Below are 19,617 nucleotides of genomic sequence, written 5' to 3'. Positions count from 1 at the left end.
ATGACCCGATTGTGTCCCCAGGGCTGGTGGCGTCCGAGGAGTTTGTCAAGATCACCTTGTCCACCTTTGAAGCCGTGATCCAGTACCCTGCTTTCTTGAAGGAGTACCGCTCCACGGTCAGTGTTTGCTCACAGGAACTTGGTGGTTGTGCAGGAAAAGCTCCGCCCAAGAGGGGGCGCTGGCGCCCCGTCTTTTCTCTGTGCTGCCCCTGAGTGAGCTCCACGCGCCTCCACACCTCGCTCCCCACCATGAGTGCGGAACCCGTACTCAAACCCGCATCCCGGCCGTAAGCCCACCAAGCTCGCCACTGAAAATGACTTTCGGACAAATCCTTTCTGCCTGGCCCTGGTGGACACGCCTGTAATCCCAGCGACTCGAGATCTGAGGATCACAGCTCCAACTTCAGAATAAAAGTCAGTAAGGAGCTCTTTTGAGAGGCGGTCGTGGGGATTGAACTCGTGGCCTGGGCGCTGTCCCTGAGCTCTTTCACTCAAGGCTGGCAACTCTACCACTTGAGCCACGGCCCCACTTCCGGTTTTCTGGTGGTTTCACTGGAGATGAGAATCTCACAGACTTTTCCTGCCCAGGCTGGCTTTGAACTGTGATCCTCCAAATGTCAGCCTCCTGACTAGCCGGTGTTGATAAATATGATTCATAGTGCATTGGGCTAGAAATGTAATTACAGCCTTGCACGCACACTAATTTATTATACACATAGCACCTGTTGGGGAGAACAAGGGCAAGGAGGCGAAATTCTCGCCTCTTGTGGCTGAGACTAATGGCATGCACGAAGAGGCCTGCACCAAAGGGCCCAGGGTGTGGTTGGAAATGTCATACCGCGAGTTCAAAGCTGCCACTTGATGCTCTATTGGATGAAGATCCCAAGTAGTTAACCCTTGTCATCCCCAAGTCCTGAGATCCCAGCTTCGCCCTGGGTTCCCTTGTGTTGATTCAGGGCCTGGGGGCGGGCGGGGGGGTGTTAGCATTTCTTGCCACCTGTCAGGTCTGGCATCCTGACTGAGACTGCGTTCGAATCCAAGATCAGGACACTAAATAAGACTCCTGTGTGCTGCAGTAGCTTAGCTTCTAGATCTTTCCAAGAATCACAGCTTGGAAACCTAGGCAGTGGACAGACAAGCATATCTGGGACATATCTGTAGTCTGGGACTTGGGAGACTGAGGCAGGAAGGATTCAAGTTCAAGTCTAGAGTGTCTTGCTTAGACTTGGACCCAAGGTTTTATGTGTGCGTTCATTTCAAATGTGTGCTTTCTGACCCTCCCACCCCTTCCCATCACCCCTTGTTTTCTGGTTGGCTGTGGGATTTGAACTCAGGGCCTGGGTGCTGTCCCTAAGCTTTGTTCAAGGCTAGCGCTCTACCACTTGAGCCACAGGTTTTTGGACTTTGCTGCCCAGGCTGGCATCGAACCTTGATCCCCAGATCTCAGCCTCCTGAGTAGCTAGGATGACAGGTGTAAGCCCTGAGAATCCAGTGTCCCCCAGTGTCTGTCTTGGCACTTGACAGCTTTCCCTGAGATTCGAACCTCTGTTCTTCCTTGCAGGTCATCAGCTATATCCTGCCTCCATTGGTATCTCTGGTTCAGAGTCAAAATGGTAAGCAGGGTCTGGAGACGCAGTTCAGCTGCTACACGTGTGTGTGGTACCTTCTCTCCACGTTGTTTCCCATTTTTGGCATTGTCCAATTTGTTTTTTGCCAGTCGCAGGACTTGAACTCGAGGCCTGGGCGCTGTCCCTGAGCTCTTCAGCTCAAGGCTGGCGCTCTACCATTTGAGCCACAGCGCCACTTCCAGTTTTCTGGTCGTTTATTAGAGATGAGAGTCTCACGGACTTTCCTGCCCTAGGCTGGCCTCGAACCACGATCCTCCAGATCTCAGCCTCCTGAGAAGCCGGGATGACAGGCGTGAGCCACCACACCCAGCTTCCATTTTCTTTTCCTTCCTTTCTAGTGGAGTGGAGACTCCTGAGCTTGCGGCTCCTGTCGGAAACCACATCGCTCCTTGTGAACCAGGAGCCCAGCCCCGGCGAAGAGGAGGCCCACGCGGACACGGACGCCGACAGCAGTCTACTGAGCCTCATCCAAGACGTGTTGCTCCCCCAGTGAGTACCGGGCTTCCCTGCTGACGCAACTGCCCCAGGTCTGTCATCCAGGGGCACCATCCCTGAGCTCTGCACCCCAAGGCTAGTGCTCTACCACTTGTGGCCACAGCGCCACTTGCGGGTTTTTGGTGGGTTCAGTGGAGATGAGTCTCACGGACTTTCCCGCCCTGGCTGGCTTCAGATCTCAGCCTCCTGAGTTGCTGGGATGCCCGGCGGGAGCAAGCAGCAGTGGGTTTCTGGTGGGTGTTTTGGGGGTGCTGGACTAAGGAGATGCACTGAGGGGCTGGTGTCTGCACACTGCAGGTTCGCCCAGGTCCTCATCGAGTCTGGCCCCATCCCCGCGTACGCGCTGAAACTCCTCGTGGCCATGACGGAACACAACCCCACGCTCACCAGGTGCCGTGAGTTCCAGTCCCCTCCTCTCCTCCCTGGTGCAAAGCCCCTTCCGTGCCCATCACAACTGCCCTATGTGTCTGGCCGTTCCTAGGATTTGAACTCAGGGCCTCGGGTTTTCTAGGCTAGCGCTCTACCACTTGAGCCACAGCGCCACTTCCGGTTTTCTGGTGGTTCGTTGGAAAGAAGAGTGTCACGGACTTCCCTGCCCAGGCTGGCTTTGAACCATGAGCCTCAGATCTCAGCCTCCTGAGGAGTTAGGGTGACAGGCGTGAGCCACCAGCACCCAGCTTTCCTTGCATTTACTTATTTCATTTTAGTTTCCAGTGGTGGGGCTCGAACCCAGGGCTTTGCTCAGGCTTGCCAAGTCCCCTGCCACCCAGCTATGTCTCTAGCCCCCAAGTTGGGTTTTGTCAAGGATATTTTTTTCTTCTTCTTGAATTTCATGAAAGAATATTCTGTATTAATAATGACAAGAAGGTATAAGCCAGCTTTGGCAAAAGGACCTAAGTGAATTCTGTGACTGCTCTCGAGTTTTGTTTGGTTTTTAAATTAAAAGTCATTAAAATTCATTAGACATTTAATAATCCCAGCGAGAGAGGCCGTCTGAAAAACCAAATTATCCATTGTCTCATTCCTGAGCTTGGAATGCGAGTTGGTGCACATTCCTTCAGATGGCATTACCTTTTTTTTGATGGTCTTTGTAATAATGATGAATATTAGTTGATCTTATTAAATTGTCCATCTATTTGAGAGTTTTATTTTTTGCTGCTAGTCCTGGGGCTTGAACTCACAGCCCTGGGTGCTGTCCCTTAGCTTTTTCACTCAAGGCTGGTGCTCTACCATGTGAACCACAGCGCCCCTTGTGGCCTTTTTTTTTTTTTTTTTTTGCTGGTTCTTTGGAGTCTCACTGCTTTTCCTGCCCAGGCTGGCCTCGAACCACGATCCTCAGATCTCAGCCTCCTGAGTAGCTGGGGTAACAGGCGGGTGCCACCAGTGGCTGGCACAGTTCATTTTCTGTAGAACCAATAAGGTTAATGTTATATCACATGCAGTGAAAAACATCTTATTCCTTAATAGCCCAAGGTATTATTGGGTATAATTAAAAATATGGTTAAAAATGAGCACTGAGGGCTGGGGATATAGCCTAGTGGCAAGAGTGCCTGCCTCGGATACACGAGGCCCTAGGTTCAATTCCCCAGCACCACATATACAGAAAACGGCCAGAAGTGGCAGAGTGCTAGCCTTGAGCAAAAAGAAGCCAGGGACAGTGCTCAGGCCCTGAGTCCAAGGCCCAGGACTGGCCAAAAAAAAAAAAAAAAAAAAAAATGAGCACTGAATCCTATATTTCTCTGTCTCGGAGTTTTAGCAATTAAACATTGGGGCCTCGTTGCCCCCAGCGACAGCGTGGGTTTCAATGGACGTTACCTAATGTGTGCGTTTCCTTTTTTCTAACAGGCTGGTGGAAGAAAGCAAATTGATCCCGCTCATCTTTGAAGTCATTCTGGTAAGACAGGAATTCATTCTTTTCAAATTTCAAGCACAACTTTGAAACCGTTTTCAGTTTTTGGACTACATGGTATTGCTGCTAGCTCTTGGTCTGCATGGAACAGTTCTATGGCGGTTGGTTGGTTTGGTTTTTGTGCTGGTATTGGGCCTTGAACTCAGGGCCTGGGCGCTGTCCCCTGAGGTCTTCTGCTCAAGGCTGGCGCTCTACCACTTGAGCCACAGCGCCACTTCTAGTGTCCTGGTGGTTCATTAAAAGAGTCTCATGGCCTTTCCTGCCTGGGCTGGCTTTGAACCGTGATCCTGAGATCTCAGCCTCCTGAGGAGCTGGGATGCCAGGCGGGAGCTGCGGGTGTTCTGAGTGTTGGAACTTGCTTTCAGATGCATCTTTTGACTGTGGCTCTAACTCTGATCTCTCCATTGCATTTCCGTGGCTTTTATGCATTGACCTCTTCCATAAATCACCTTGCCTCCCAGGCCACATAAACCAGCCTTATTTTATTGGGGGAGAGAAAGGAATCGTTATTCATGGCAGGGTTTTTTAATTCTTCCTGAGATGTGCCAAGATAGCGTCGTCCCAATATTTTAATGCACCTGTTGCCCGACAGTCATTGAAAAGCCATTTCCATGGCAAATGTGAACACCAAAATTGTGATGAGGGGCTGGGGATATGGCCTAGTGGCAAGAGCGCTTGCCTCGTATGCATGAAGCCCTGGGTTCGATTCCCCAGTACCACATATACAGAAAATGGCCAGAAGGGGCGCTGTGGCTCAAGTGGCAGAGTGCTAGCCTTGAGCAAAAAGAAGCCAGGGACAGTGCGCAGGCCCTGAGTCCAAGGCCCAGGACTGGCAAAAAAAAAAAAAAAATTGTGATGAGCAGTACACGGAATTATATCGCTGTTAGTGACCCTGTGAAGTCAGGGCCAGCTTAAGACAGTTTCTGTCTCTGGATCCTCATATCCAAAGGATTTAGGCACGGAGCCATTAAATTGTGGCTCAGCTCAACCGTGGGAGTGTCTGCCTTTGCTCAAACTCAGGACCTTGCCCTCTCCCTTGGTCTTCTTTGTTCAAAGCTTGGTGCTCTACCCCTTGAGCCACAGCTCCACTTCCAGCTTTTTGCCGCTTCCTTTGGCGATCAAACGTCTCCTGGGCTTTCCTGTCTGGGCTGACTCTGAACCTCAATCCTCCAGATCTCTGAGTAGCTGGGATGACAGGCGTGAGCCCCTAGCACGTGGTTAGAAATTAAAATATATCTATATATCTACATATATAGATAGATAGATCTTGTTTTGTACACATTGTCTCCTCTTGGTGCAGTTCCAGGGAATGGCGGATGTCGTTGACCTTTATGTTATCACACATGTGTTTTGTGTGTGTGTGTCCATGTTTATTCTGTATTCGATTTCCTTTCTCTGTATATTTGTAAATAATATAACATACAATGTAGGTATGCAATTATGTTATTTTGGTAGGACTGGGCTTTGAACTCTGGGTCTCTGGCTTGCTAGACGGTGTTCTACTATTTTAGCCATGCTGCCCACCCCCCCACCCCCCCCCCCAGCCCTTTTGGCATTTTTCTGGAGTGGAGGCAGTGTTGCCAACAAGTGCACATTGGCTTCAGTGAGAATGTTCTAGGGCCTCTCGAGCTGTTGGGATTCTCAGCCTTGACAGGCATGGTAATTTGTGAGATAAGTTTGTTTGGAGCAGCACCAGGGTTTGAACCCTGCCCAGTGCTTGTTCCGCTGGTGCTTTACCACCTGGGCCATGCCTCCAGTATAAGTTTTTGCTGTGTGTGTGAACTAGTCTTTTAGGCCTTTCTGCCCGGGCTGACTTTGAACCTCAATCCTTGGGATGTCAACCTCCTAACTAGGATTGCAGTGTGTGCTCACACCAGCACCTCTGCTGCCGCCTCCTCCTTGTCCTCTTCCGGGTGAAAGGTCATGACCCCTGGCGAGCTGGGCTGTCTTTATGGCTAACGGCTCAGCATGGGGATGGCCTGTGTTTATTTCCTTCAAGCCTCCAATCTGCGGGGAGCCCTCTGTTCTCCTTAAGAAAAGGGGGGGGGCCTCTTGGTGCTGGCCCCCCTGAAATTGCCTTGTATGGCACTTTCAGTGGCAAAAAGAACGAATCCTGATAGAAATGACTGCGCAAGCGCGGAGGGCCGAGTGCATGGCCCTGATGAGATTGCATTCCCTCACTGTTTCCATCCCCACAGCCCTGCCACCCCCGTGAGGCGCTTCTTGGGGGGCCACTAAAGAAAATAGCCAGTGGAAAAACCATGTTCCGGTGCCCAGCTCTTTTGATTTTGGCTGTTTGATATCCTCACAATCCCCCCCCCCCCCAAAATAAGCATCCAATAGCCCTATGCCAAAGCGGGGCCCCAAAGTGTCTAAAGCAGCAGAGGTCTGGGGGGGGCCCCCAAAAATGTATGAGCAACAACAGCACAGGAGCAGGGAGCAGTTATCAAGATTGTAATTCATTATATATTCTATAAGACATAACGTAGGAAATAGATAATGCACTTGTATATATGCATACTCCATGTTACGTGTGGTACGTGTTCCATGTGATACGTGTGTTCCATGTTGTGTTCCATGTTGTGTGCAGCACGTTTCATATGTACACGGTGCTGGTTGGTGCTGGTGGGAGCGCCGTGCTCCCCTCCACCCCCCCGGCTGGCATTTCCGGTGTCTTGCAGGAGCCCCACGAGAGCGTGGTGGGGAGCAGTGTGCAAAGTGTCGTGGCGTTGCTCAGCAACCTGGTGTCCGGCCCGGACGCGAACCTGCCCCTGCTGTACGAGCAAGGTAAAGCGGCTGCGTGACCGTGCATGCGGCTCACGGGAGCAAGTGAAAACCCCAGGGTCCCGAGTTCAAATCCCAGGAGCCTTCACCAACACAGCCAACCTGGCATGCTGTCCCTGCAGGACCTGGGATCTGGGGGGGGTGGGGGGGAAAGCGCTCCCAAGAGACATGGGGGTCCCTCCCTAACCCTGTGCACCACCATCACCCAAGCCCCCAAATTGTTTTTTGCCAGTCCTGGATCTTGAACTCGGGGCCTGAGCACTGTCCCTGGCTTCTTTATTCTTCTCCAGGCGGGCCCTCTACCACTTGAGCCACAGCACCACTTCTAGCTTTTTCAATATATGTGGTGCTGAGGAATCGAACCCAGGGCTTCATGAATACGAGGCGAGCACTCTACCACTAGACCACATTCCCAGCTCATATGTTTTATTTTTTAAAGCTGTAAAATGTAAGCGTTATCCACTTATAGAAATGAGTCATTACAAACCAGGCATCGGTGGCTCGCGCCTGACATCCCCAGCTACTCAGGAGGCTGAGATCTGGAGGATCCCAGTTCAAAGCCAGCCCCAGGGCAAGAAAGTCCATGAGACTCTGATCTCCAGTGAAACCACCTGAAAACTGGAAGCGGCGCTGTGGCTCAAGTAGTAGAGCGCCCGCCTGGAGCAAAACAAGCCACATGCGCATGTAAGGTCCTGGGTTCAAGCTCCACCACCGACATATGCACAAGCAAAAGAGTAGTGCTTAGTCAATGACAAGAAGATTGCCTGTAAAAGCACAGAATTATGAATTATGGCCTGCTCTCCGGGCGCTCTAAATGGTGGAATCAACCTTTAGCCACGCATTTCCCATTTTGTCCACGTTTTCCACCATAGTGAGGGTTTCTGAGCATTAGGCTTTGCCACGCCTCACTTGGAATAATGAGATGATGTGCAGAGGCGTGACTCTGTAGCAAGTCAGGTAATGAATACCTTTATTCTTGGATGATGTCGCCTGTTTCCCCCTTCCCGCTTTCCTTTGGTGAATTACAGAAAACTTGGTGTTCGAAACCAGCCCCAGGGCAGAAAAGTCTGTGAAACTCTTAGCTTCTGTAATGCCAGCAAAAAGCTGCCCGTGGAGCTGGAGCTCAAGTGGGGAGAGCACTAGCCTTGCCCCTCCCCTCCCCCAAATAATAAACTTAAAACAGCTGGAGGGCGGCGCCCAGGCCCTGAGTTCAAGCCCCAGCCCAACAAAAGGGCCTGGTGCTGAAGCCGAGCTTGGCTCGCCCTCTGGTGGTGAAGGCGTGCAAGTGCAGCAGCGCATGCGCCCTGACAGCCTGGCTGTCTTAGAGCGCCCTCACGCGGTAAAAGTGGAGCATTGCATGCCGGCTTCGAACTGTGATCCTCCAGATCTCAGCCTCCTGAGTTGCTGGGGCGACACACACGGGGCGAAACCGTCTTATGATTGCTGTTCCCCCCCCAGGCCTCATCAGCCACGTGGGTCGCCTGTTCAAGGACACAGCTGCCCTGTACTTGGACGCAACAAGCACACACAAGAACGAGATGGCCACAGCACTGCTCTGCTCCCTGCTGGACATCCTGCAGGCTGTGCTCACGCACACGTCGGGTGTGGTGCGGCGGGCACTGCAGGTGGGCATGTGGGGGGGGAGGGGGGTACGTGGGGGCGCCCTCCACCCTGCACCTCACCCTCACCATGGATTCACTTGTTCATTTTCCCACATTGTGTCCAGTGAGGACTATGGCTGCCTCTGTTTACCCTTTGTGTCCCTCGCCCAAGAGTGATGCCCCCCCCCCAAAACCTATTTATGTCACACAGGCTACCAGAAGCCCTGGGCAGAGCGCCTGGGGTCGTACGTGTGCAAGTAAATGAGTGGAACCAGGCCCTCCTCAGGAGGCTTGAGATGTGAGGACCAGGGTTCGAAGCCAGCCTGGGGCAGAACGTGAACCACCCGGAAACCACTGAGTGCTAGCGTTGAGCCGAAGCAGCTCGGGGACAGTGCCCGGGCCCTGAGTTCAAGCCCCACCTCAGGCCAAAGAAGAAAGCTTGTCTTTCAATGCCCCTTCTCTTCTGTTCTAGGCCCAGAAGTCGGGGTCCGGGGGGGACACGCAGGCCGCAGAAAGTCTCCTGCTCCTCAGCAGGCCCCTCACTGGCCTCATCTCACCCCTCATCCTGCTGGTGAGAGCTCATGGGGTCCTCTTCCCCCCCCCCCCCTTGGGTTCCCGCGGCACTCCTATAATGGCAAGCTTCCTCCCCCAGGCTGGCTTCGAACCCTACTCCTCCGGGTGGATCCCTGGCTACCCCCGTCATGGCCATGCCCTTTTGCCTACTCCTGCAGCTCCCGAGCGACGACCCCGAGGTGTTCGACGGGGCGTCCCGGTGTCTGTCCGTCCTGGTGCAGCTGTATGGCGGGGAGCAGCCGGCCGCCCTGACCCCCGGCCACCTCGAGAGCTGGACGGCCGTGCTGGCCTCCCGGCGCGAGCCCCGGGAGCGGAAGCTGCTGCTGCGGATTCTCCGCAGGATGGTGAGTACCCCCGGGCGGGGTGGGGGGCACCCACCTCCTGGCAGCCGTGCTCCCAGTCACGGCCCCCCAGAATCCTAGCTTGTGTACTGCCTCAGGATGTGCTGTAAGTACCGTAGGATCTGCATGAAGATGCGCTGTGTAACAGGCGTGTCATAGACGTCTAGCACGCGCGCACACGCGTTTGCACTAGGAGCTGTCACGCGGGTCCCTGTTGTGAAGAATCAACGCTGGTTTCTGCTTTTTTTAAATGACTGAAGCCAAAGATCTTGGCTGGGGTTATTTTGTTGTTGGATGCGGGGCCGATCTCGGGCCGGGCGCCGTCCTGAGCCCCGGTGTGGCTTCCGGTCTTTTGGAATTGGCATTGGAGATGAGATTGTGCCAAACTGGGGCGGGGGGGGGGGGGGAGGGGCTCTCCCCACCCCCTCCCCACTGCAGCAAGGCGGGGAGGGCGCCCTTGGCCGCTTTCTGATCTTTCGTTCTCGTTTGAGGGGAAGGATCTCCCGTGTGGCCCGGACTGTGCATGCGCGCGGGCGCGTGTGAGCCGGAGAGACGGGGCGGGTCACCTGGGCCCGCCCTGCTCCCGGCAGATGATGATGTGTGCGCATGCGTGTGCTGGTTCTGGGGCTGCGTGTCGTGGCTTGGGCTTTGTCGCTCGTGTTTTCTCGGGGGTGACTGGCCTTGAACCGCGGTCCTCAGGTCCCCCCCTCCCCCCGCAGGTCACCTCCAACGCCGAGCACGCGCGGGGCCTCCGGGGCGCCACGGGCCTCCTGCAGGCCCTGGGCCGCCTGGCTGTGGCCGACGGGTAGGTGAGGGGCGCGCGCGGAACCGGGGCGGGGCGGGAGCCCCCCCACCCGCGCAGCCCACTAACCGCGCTCCCTCCCCCCCCCCCCAGGAACCCCGCTGATGCCACCGTGGCTGCGCTGGCCCGCGAGGTCCTGCAGGCGGCCAGCCCCCCTCAATAAAAGCCGCCTGAACCCACAAACCTCATGGCCCTCGCGCCCTCAGCAGGGACGGCCCAGGCTTGGGGGGGCCTGGGTGACGCGGGGTGTGGGGGGAGGAGCGCCCGCCTGGCTGCCCCCCCCCCGTCCGTGGGGGTGGAGGGCGGAGCCCAGGTGAGGGGGAGGGCGAGGCCCAGCCCGCTGTGGTCCACGGCAGGGAAGCGGGCTGAGGCTCACGTGGCACCGACCCAGCAGGGGTTGTGACTCAGTTTACCCCCTGGTCGTGTGGACGCAGCACGGTCGCGCGAGGGAGCGCCTCAAGGGAAGGAAGAGAAGGGGACGCCACGGGGGCCATTACAAGTTTAATGCGGAGCCGGCGCGGGGGTGAAGGCCGCGGCAGCGCCCCCTCCGGCCCGCCCCGCCCCCCGCCGCCGCCGGAAGCGTAGAGAGGACGACGGGAGCGTTTCTATCGTCTATTTTATACAAAAAAGGCTACACAGGTGGCGCCCGCGTGGCGCCATGGAGGCCGCGTGGCCCGGGCGGCGGCGCTGTCCACGGGAGCCGAACACGGGACGGGAACCACGCGGCTGCGGAGGGGCGGGAGGGGGGAGCTACTCAACGCAAGCAGGGGGGGGGCCGTCTTCAAAGGAAACAAAAGGAAAGAGCAAGGCGGGGCGGGCGGGCCCGGGGCGCGGATGCCTTCCTGCCCCCCCTCCCCCGAGGGCCGGAAGGAAAGGCGTACTCGGGGCGTTCCCGCAGAACCTCAGCTCGGTTCGTGTCAGGCACTTTCTGAGAACCAGGGCCCCCCCTGCCCCGCAGCCGCCCCGCGAGCCCGCCGCCGCGGGCAGGGGAGGGGCTGCGTCGCGTGGGAACCGCGTGTGACTCGCACGAGCACGGACTTGAGAAGCTGTGGCAGAAAACATCGAAGTTAAGCACTTGCACACATGAGCACGTGACAACCGGAAGTGGGGCGCCGGGCGGGGGCCGCGGTGTGCGGGGGGGCCTCGCGCGGGCCAGGCGCCCGCCCTCCCCGTCGTCAGGTCCGGTCCGCGGGCGGGCGGGCGGGCGGGGGGCGCCTTACCTCCGGGCCGCCCGGCGCCTACAGGTCGGTGTCGAACCAGGCGAGCTGGTTGCTGTCGCCGGGCGGCAGGCCGTCCATGAGGTCCTGCGCGTGGCCCAGGTCGGGCAGCCCGTCCACCGGGTAGTCGGCGCCGGGGTGGTGGCCGCCCATCTCGTGCTCCATCATGGGGTCCATGCCCAGCGCGTCCTGCCCGTAGCCGCCCGAGTGGAACGAGCGGTAGCTGGGGTCTGGGCGGGGCGGACGGGGGCGTCAGTGGGGGGTGGGGGGGGGAGGTGGCCCCGGCCCCGCCCGCACCCCCTTCCCCCGTGGGGTGTTAGGAAGGCACGCACCGTCCTGGCGGTACCCGAGCGGCTCTCCCTGGGCGCCCATGTCGAGGCCGAGGTCGGCAGTCTAGGGGGAAGCACAGCGCGCTCAGCTCGCGGCACGGCTAGCGCGGGGGTTGCTGGGGGGGGGGGGGCGGTGGCGTGGGGAGGGGTGACAGGCGGATGGGGGGGAGGCCGCGCTGCGCACGCACCTCGTTCCACGCCATGGGCTCCGTCCTGAAGAGGGAGCTGGTCAGCTCCACCGACAGCCGCTTCTTGTAGTCCTGCGGCTTGTCCTCCGACATGCGGAACAGCACGGCGGCCGCGTACGTGGCTGGGGGGGGGGGGACACGTTGAGGCGGAGCCCGCCCTCCCCCGCCCGCCCCCCGGGCCCCGGCCGCGCGCTCACCCACGCCCTCGTTCCTCGAGTGCAGCAGCTCCGTGAGCGGCGCGGTGGCCCCCTCCGCCTCGATGGCCTCGGCCGCCTCCTTGTCCTGCGCCAGCTCGCACAGCACGCCCGCCGCCACCCTCTGGATGTTCTCGATGGGCGAGTAGAGCAGCTGCGGACAGGGCGCCGCGCCGTCACGCCGAGCACGGCTGCCCTGCTGTCTTTTGGGGTGCTCAGTTGGATATGGGGGGGCTCGGGGGCTTTCGTGCCCAGGCGGCCCTTGAGCCGCGATGTCGCCGTGGGCACGACGACCGGCAAGGGCCCGGGGCTGGGGGGAAGGGGGAACGGCGCCCCCATACCTGCACGAACAAGGGGATGGTGTTGAGGCCTCGGATGACGATCCGGTTGTGTACGTCGCGGGCGAGGATGTGCAGCGCCCCGGTGCAGCCCTCCACGATCTCCTCCATGCGCACGCCCTCCTGCACACACAGCGGGCGCCTGCGTCAGCGCCCCAGCTTCCCCCCCCCCCGCCCCCCTCCGTCCACCCAGGCCCCGCCCTCCGCACCGGGTGCCGGGAGGGGGGAAGGAAGGGGGTGCGCAGTGCCGGCTGAGGGGGAGGGTCTCCGGGCAGCGCCCCTTGGGACTGTGCACCAAACCCTCGACGGCGGGGCCGCCTACCACGAACTGCTGCTGCGTGCCGCCCATGGACGTGCGGCGCTGCGTGTCCTGGTGCGCGCGCACCAGCAGCTGCACCAGGCGCGGGATGGCGCCCTGCTCCCGCAGGGGCGCGTGATTGGCCGGGCAGAGGGCGAGGTTGCGGATCAAGCCGACCGTGGCCTGCAGCGGGCGGGCGAGGGGCCACGTCAGCCCCGCGCTCAGGGCGAGGTGGCCCCGCCCCGGCCCCGCCCCCTCGCCCCGCCCCACCCCGCGCACCTTGATGAGGGGCCAGTGCGAGGGCGGGTGCAGCAGCTTCACCACCACGGGCAGCCCGTAGTGGAGGCGCACGGCGTTCTGGGCCATCTCGGCCTCCTGGTGGCGGCTGGTGAGGTGGCGCAGGGCGCAGATGGCGGGCTCGGTGATGTCCTCGCGGTCGCCCGCGCGCAGCACGGTGCGCACCAGCGCCTCGATGCCGCCCACCTGGCACACCATCATCTTGTTCTTGTAGTTGTTGCACGTGAGGTTGGACAGGATGCCCGCGGCGCACGTCACCACGTTGATGTCGTCAGAGCCCAGCAGCTGCACGAGCGTCCCGAGCAGGCCTTCCATGCCCTCCTGGGGGGGACACGCGTGCTCAGGACACCGCCCCCGTCCCCTCCCCCCTCCCCCCTCCCGCCGCGCCCCGGGGCTCACCTGCTTGGTGGCGGCGTCCGAGAGGTTCCGCAGCGTCCACAGGCAGTTCTGCACCAGGCGCTGGCTCGGGTCGGTCAGGTGGAGCCCCAAGGCCTGCATGCCACCTGGAGGACGGCGGGGTCACCGCGCCGCCCCGCCCCCATCGCCCCCCACCCATCGCACCCCGAGTCTCTGAAGAGACTGTGATTCAATCTCAGGCCACACCCGCCCTGGAACACGGCCGCAGCAGGCGGAGACCGAACGGCGGGGGTTCAAGCCAGCCTGGGCAGGAAAGTCCCGGGAGCCTCTCATCTCCAGTGACCCGCTCAGGACGCGGCGGGGGCTGGGGCTCCAGGTGGGGAGCGGGCAGCGGCCTGTGCCGGGAGCCCCGGCCACTCGAGGCGGAAGGAGGACCCGGGCCCTCCCGCCCGCCCGCCCTGGCCTCGGGTGCGGCGGGCTCGCAGGAGGGCATGGCTTCCGGTCGGTCAGCTCTCCCAGGCCCCGGGCCGTGCGTTGCCCTGGCCGCTCACGTGAAACCCCGTCTCCTAATAAACGCACGCCCTGGAGCCCCGGAGCCCCGGAGCCGTGCGTGATACACAATGGGGGTTCTGGCAAGGCTGGAGCCCGAATGCGGGGCAGGGGCAGCGGGCGAACCATGTGCCCCCTCCTCGCCGCCACCAGCGGGGGGCGCTGCGTGCACCCGAAGCCGGAAACAGAAAGACGTCCCGCGCCCCGGCGAGCGCCGCCCCACCTCATGGGCTCACACGGAGCCGCACGAGGGAGGGAGGGGGAGACCCTCAGCACGAGGGCGCCGCGCACTCACCGGCCTCCACGATGGCCGGCTTGTTGCTGGAGCACACGGACAGCACCTTGAGCACGCGGCTGGTGGTCCACAGCAGCTTCTCGTAGGTGTAGGTCCGCATGATGTTCACCAGGGCTTGCGGCCCGCCGCTGGCCAGGATGATCAGCTGCCGCCGGGAGCACGCGTCACCCCCGCGGCCGGCGCGCACCCCGGGACCCCCTCAGCCCTTCCTGAGCCACGACTCCAGCGCTCGGCCCATCTCCCCCTCCGGAGCCGCCTTCCCGCCATGCAGCGGGGATCCCAGGCCCGTGGAAAGCGGACACTGAGCTTCCCCGTCCAATGCCAACTCCACCATTCCCAGGGCTGTGCGAGCCACCCGCGCTCACTGCGCGTGTCCTGCGGGCCCCACCCCGCCCGCACCGCCCCCCCCTCCTCCTCCCCCTCCCCCTCCTCCCCCCTTCACCGTTCCGGCCGAGACCATCGCCCCCACATCTAGCCGCCCCCAGGAAGGGAAGCTCGCCCCGTGCTCAACTCCTCAAGAGGCTGGGGCGTCCAGTGCTGCCCAGAACCCCCCCTCGGGCGGCGGCGGGCCTCACCTTGCTCTCCTGGTTGCCGTAGGCGAGGATCTGAAGGCAGTCCGTCGTGATGGCCAGGAACTTCACGTTGGTCTTGTTGAGCAGCGCGACCATCTTTTGCAGCCCGCCGGCGAGGCGCACGGCCATCTTGGCTCCTTCCTGATGCAGGAGGAGATTGTGCAGCGTGGTAATGGCGTAGAAGAGCACGGAGTCCACGGGCGAGCTGGGGAGAGGAGCAGAGGCCGTGAGCGCGGGCGGGGCCGGCGCGGGGCCGGCGCGGGGGCCGGGGCGGCCGTCTCACCCGAGCATTTTCACCAGGGCGGGAATGCCGCCCGACTTGAAGATGGCCAGCAGGCCCTCGCGGTGGTGGGAGAGGTTGTGCAGGGTGCCCGCCGTGCAGCGCGCCGTCTCCACGTCGCTCGTGTTCTGCATGGTGCGCACGATGGCCGACACCATCTGCGGGGAGCGCATGATGGCGTGTCTGGAAGCCTCCTTCTTGGAAAGCTGATGGACCATGACGGCGGCCTTGTTCACCACCACCTGCAGCCGGGGAAGCAAGCGCCATTGTCAGGTTCCGGTTCCCCCTCCGGGCAGCCGCGGGAGGGCAGGCGCCCCGCGAGTCGCCCCGACCTGGTCCTCGTCGTTGAGCAGCTTGGTGAGCTCGGGGATGGCGCGCGTGGCCAGCTCCGCGTCGTCCTGGTAGTTGATCAGGTTCACCACCGCGTGCTTCAGCATCTGCGACGGCTCCGCCAGCCGCTGCACGTTCGTGGGGTGCGCAGCGTCAAACTGCGTGGACGGGATCTGCATGCCCTCGTCCAGGGTCTCGGGGAACATGGCGGCGCGGACCCTCTGCGCGCGCGTCATGGCGTACTGCCCGTCGATATCTGGGGAGGCACACCCCACGCCCGCACTCGATATCCAGACTGGGGGGGGGGGGGCGACACAGACGCACACCCCCCATCTACCCTGCAAACGTGGGGGGGGTTCAGGGCGCTCACCGGCCACCTGCTCCTGCGTGAAGGACTGCGAGAAGCCCTGCTCCCACTCGTACAGCACCTGCGACGTGTCCACGTCCTCCTCCTCGGGGTTGCCCTTGCCGCTCAGGGAGGGCGCCGTGGTGGTGGCGCCCGAGTGGATCCCGGAGTCCAGGTAGGACTGCTGCTGCCAGTGGCTGACGGCCGCCTTCCGGTCGGGCTCCATGGCCATGTCCAGCTCCATCAGATCCGCTGTCGGGACGGACGGGGGTGTCGGCATCTGCTCGCCCACGGTGGCCGCGGGCACACGGGGAAACCAGCAAAGGGGGGGGGCCCAACAAGGGAGCAGAGCGAGGAAGGGGCAGAGGGGGCCTGAGCCAGACCGGGGTGACCCCCAACTCAGCAACCCAATCCTCCCGACACAAACCTTGAGTAGCCATTGTCCACGCTGGATGTCCACACCCGATGGAGAATCAACTTCAGATGCCCTGAAGAAGAAGAGATCAACATCGTGACTTGGACGGTGTGCGACGCTCACGAGTCACCCCCCCAAGAGGAATCCCCCCCACGTCTAACTATGGGCCTCAGGGGCGACAAGCGAACCCACCAGGCCCCTTCAGATGCCACGGCTCGGCTGCAGAGCCAAGTGCACTGCTGGGCAGAGGGCGTCCATTACGCAAGACGCTGATGAGAAGGAAAGCGCGCCAGAAAACATCGCAGCCCTGGGCAAGGAGACCCGCGCCGCGCACCCGAGGCCGCACCGCCTGCCTTGATCAATCCGTCCCTGTCACAAACACTCAACAGCGCACACCTGTAAGCCCACCACAGAAGGCTACAACAGAGGATCGCCAGTTCAAGGCCAGGCTAGATAGACCAGGCTACACCCCAGACTGTCTCAAAACACACCATCCAAAAATGCCAAACCCTATGATAGACCACAGAATTGTTAACACAAAGGGCTTCTAAAACTAATCAGACATCTTATTATTCCAATACACTAACACTACCACCTAGACAGGTCCAGAAGGGAAAGTTTAAGAGACTGCGTCACGTGGCAATTTTTTAGACTTTTAAAGAAGTGAAATTGCTTTTCAAATGAAGTTTGTACACAAAAATATCTTCATTCTTCAGTGGTAACGAATTCCGTCAACTAGGTTTCTGTGAATTTTTTTTTTTTTTTGGCCAGTCCTGGGGCTTGGACTCGGGGTCTGAGCACTGTCCCTGGCTTCTTCCTGCTCAAGGCTAGCACTCTGCCACTTGAGCCACAGCGCCACTTCTGGCCATTTTCTATATATGTGGTGCTGGGGAATCAAACCCAGGGCTTCTTGTATACAAGGCAAACTCTCTTGCCACTAGGCCATATTCCCAACCCTGGTTTCTGTGAATTTAATAATTTCACACGTAAAAATTTAGTATGAACATTTTGCATTGGGGTTTTATTGTGCGATATTCATCAACAAATGAACAGTCCCACGGGAACTGTTTGCAAAGTGGCTTCCAGAGAATGCTGCGCTCTAAATGGCGGAGCCGTCAATGCCCACAGTAGAATCAATAGTTTATGCACATGGTAAAACGAAGGATACAAGATCAGATTCAAGCAAGATTATATATGCCCAATCCCTCATTCAACAGGACTGGAATACCCCACGAGGAATCTGCACATTAATACATAGCTCGCCTGGAATGTTCTGCTGATCTCAGCTGCTGGCTCTTTAGCTACTCCCTCCACCCCAACAATGGCTCTGGCTCCCAGTACTACTTTGCGCAGGCAGCCTTAAAATGTTTCTGTGCTGCCCCACTCTTCCTGCTGCTAATACTCAACAGGCTCAGAAACCACGGAGCAAGCACCAGTATCTGCAGGTTTCGTGCTTCACACATTTGGCTTGGGGGATAGATATATATATATACACACACAGTTATGCACAGTATTATTTCCTTGCTGATGGTGCAAAGCTGAAGCATTTCAGCCAGGCTACCGGGTAAAATGTTTATGAGGGCTAACCTAGCAATATGATTTTATGGAGAAAAGTTCATGTTCCAAACTCACAATATCCATTTGTACGTGGGAGACTTCTCAGCCCGGCTCCCCAAAATACTTCCTGATCCTCACTGCAACTCTATTAGGGCAAGGGAGGGCAAATGTTTCTCAGTAGGAGTAAAAATGGGGATGATCAAAAGCAATGTGAGACCTACTTAGCCACTCCTTTTGTTGTTCTGCAGATAGATCCAAATGTGATGCCCCCATGCCCCCAAAAAAATCCGCCCATCATTCGCTGAAGGAATTGAGGAGACTGTCCAGAGAGTAAATAGGGCATTATCTTGTCCCAGAGGAAAAGCTCTCTCCTTAATCATTGTTTCTCCAACCAGAACCTTGGGGCCAGGGCTGGCTCCTCTCCATCACACACTGGGTCAGGGGGCGCGCTACCGCTGATCACACAGGAAGACCTTCCACATCAAAGCACAGAGCTCAGGCCACGCCCACAGAAAAACTCATCACACAGAAACCCTCCAGCCTTTCAAGAGGGTGGGGGGGAGAGAGAGACATCACCCTCAAAGCTTCAGGAAAAGGATGGGCACACACAACTATTCAGGAGGCAGACATGAGCAGGATGGGAGAAGTTGGTGGGGAGACCCACCTCTCAACCTGTAGAGCTAAGCAAATACCAGATCTCGAGTTCAAATCCCAGTAGGAAAAACTTAAGGCGGCTAATTTACAAACAAAATGTTAAAAGCTTAAACCATCTCAGGGCATACTGCTGAGAGACACAGAAAGTAGGAAGTCTTGTCTTCAACAGGCACTTCAGAAAGATTATGAGAAGGGAAAATGGGGTACACTTCAAAGTACCAATCAAAGCAGGCAGGAAGTGCTTCAGAAGTAGGAAGCACAGAACATACCCCCCCCCACCCCAGCCTCCTAACCACTGAGCCTGCGCTGACAAACCGGATGTGAGGGTGGCCCTCTCCTCCCCACTCCCATCCAGCCCAGCAGGAATAAAGGAGGGGGGGCCACGCTGGCCTTCCTCCTCCCAGTTATGTTTGATGAAGAATAACTCAAAAGTCCTCTCACTGATTTAAACTAGGAATGCTGGCTCCTGTGAAAGCCAACATGAAAATTGTTAACACAGGTGACATGAGCCTCACCCTAAGGTTCTTCTTCCAGTTGGGCACCTTGATCTTTATCCCCATTACCTTCATTATTAGGGTCTCAAAAGTTTGAGTATTACTAACTGGGAATAACTCTGCTGCATAAAAAAAATAAAAGATGTATGATAACATCACATTTTTATACTGGCAGATTATGCTAACAATTTACTTCTCCAACAATATGTACTAAGGAATATTTACTAGGACAAAGTCAATTATTTACTATCTGCATTAAAGCTAGAAAGTACTAAATTTTAGAGGTATCATAAACACAACATCTTTCAAGGTTTTAAGAAAAGGAAAATATATAAACCTAAAAAATGCATGCATGTACATTTTTATTCACTGCCGCTAGTGATGCTTTGCCATTTAAAAAAATTACACTTTGGGGCTGGGGATATGGCCTAGTGGCAAGAGTGCCTGACTCATATACCTGAGGCCCTGGGTTTGATTCCCCAGCACCACATATACAGAAAATGGCCAGAAGTGGCGCTGTGGCTCAAGTGGCAGAGTGCTAGCCTTGAGCAAAAAGAAGCCAGGGACAGTGCTCAGGCCCTGAGTCCAAGCCCCAGGACTGGCAAAAAAAAAAAAAAAAAAAAAAAAATTACACTTGAACACTTGCCATTCAACACAAAGATTTGAAGTCACAAAACCAATAAGGAATATGTATCCAGAAACCCCACACTTCTGCCTCTAAAACTTAAGTGTCTGCCTTTGCTACTGGATGGAAAAATATAGACACACAAATGGC

General features: G+C 58.1%; 2 protein-coding genes across 3 annotated transcripts in view; one reads left to right on the top strand and one right to left on the bottom strand.

Annotated features, from left to right (window-relative positions):
- The window catches only part of Ulk4 (unc-51 like kinase 4), a 40,267-nt gene extending 29,972 nt beyond the window's left edge, over nucleotides 1–10,295 (top strand). The window contains exons 27-37 of the mRNA XM_048334488.1: nucleotides 22–116; nucleotides 1,561–1,612; nucleotides 1,966–2,116; nucleotides 2,420–2,512; nucleotides 3,968–4,016; nucleotides 6,713–6,818; nucleotides 8,274–8,440; nucleotides 8,889–8,987; nucleotides 9,148–9,333; nucleotides 10,050–10,135; nucleotides 10,226–10,295. Of these exons, the coding sequence (XP_048190445.1) occupies nucleotides 22–116; nucleotides 1,561–1,612; nucleotides 1,966–2,116; nucleotides 2,420–2,512; nucleotides 3,968–4,016; nucleotides 6,713–6,818; nucleotides 8,274–8,440; nucleotides 8,889–8,987; nucleotides 9,148–9,333; nucleotides 10,050–10,135; nucleotides 10,226–10,295 (1,154 nt within the window). The remainder of the gene's footprint in view (nucleotides 1–21; nucleotides 117–1,560; nucleotides 1,613–1,965; nucleotides 2,117–2,419; nucleotides 2,513–3,967; nucleotides 4,017–6,712; nucleotides 6,819–8,273; nucleotides 8,441–8,888; nucleotides 8,988–9,147; nucleotides 9,334–10,049; nucleotides 10,136–10,225) is intronic.
- Nucleotides 10,296–10,953: 658 nt separating this feature from the next.
- The window catches only part of Ctnnb1 (catenin beta 1), a 32,613-nt gene continuing 23,949 nt past the window's right edge, over nucleotides 10,954–19,617 (bottom strand). Inside the window, exons 2-16 of one of the 2 annotated variants that reach the window (XM_048334707.1) lie at nucleotides 16,150–16,210; nucleotides 15,747–15,974; nucleotides 15,379–15,632; nucleotides 15,050–15,288; nucleotides 14,770–14,971; nucleotides 14,195–14,339; nucleotides 13,393–13,496; nucleotides 12,976–13,314; nucleotides 12,721–12,879; nucleotides 12,402–12,521; nucleotides 12,064–12,214; nucleotides 11,867–11,988; nucleotides 11,682–11,742; nucleotides 11,353–11,579; nucleotides 10,956–11,178 (exon numbers count right to left, since the gene is read on the bottom strand). In XM_048334707.1, the coding sequence (XP_048190664.1) occupies nucleotides 11,371–11,579; nucleotides 11,682–11,742; nucleotides 11,867–11,988; nucleotides 12,064–12,214; nucleotides 12,402–12,521; nucleotides 12,721–12,879; nucleotides 12,976–13,314; nucleotides 13,393–13,496; nucleotides 14,195–14,339; nucleotides 14,770–14,971; nucleotides 15,050–15,288; nucleotides 15,379–15,632; nucleotides 15,747–15,974; nucleotides 16,150–16,162 (2,346 nt within the window). In that variant the 5' untranslated portion in view covers nucleotides 16,163–16,210 and the 3' untranslated portion in view covers nucleotides 10,956–11,178; nucleotides 11,353–11,370. Of the gene's footprint in view, nucleotides 11,580–11,681; nucleotides 11,743–11,866; nucleotides 11,989–12,063; nucleotides 12,215–12,401; nucleotides 12,522–12,720; nucleotides 12,880–12,975; nucleotides 13,315–13,392; nucleotides 13,497–14,194; nucleotides 14,340–14,769; nucleotides 14,972–15,049; nucleotides 15,289–15,378; nucleotides 15,633–15,746; nucleotides 15,975–16,149; nucleotides 16,211–19,617 lie in introns of both variants that reach the window. The other variant, XM_048334706.1, reaches the window with a different exon arrangement.

The sequence above is a fragment of the Perognathus longimembris genome, chromosome 26 (genome assembly GCF_023159225.1).
Source record: "Perognathus longimembris pacificus isolate PPM17 chromosome 26, ASM2315922v1, whole genome shotgun sequence".
Taxonomy (NCBI): domain Eukaryota; kingdom Metazoa; phylum Chordata; class Mammalia; order Rodentia; family Heteromyidae; genus Perognathus; species Perognathus longimembris.
The sequence above is the reverse complement of the archived record's forward strand: the minus strand, read 5'-3'. Positions and strand labels throughout refer to the sequence as shown.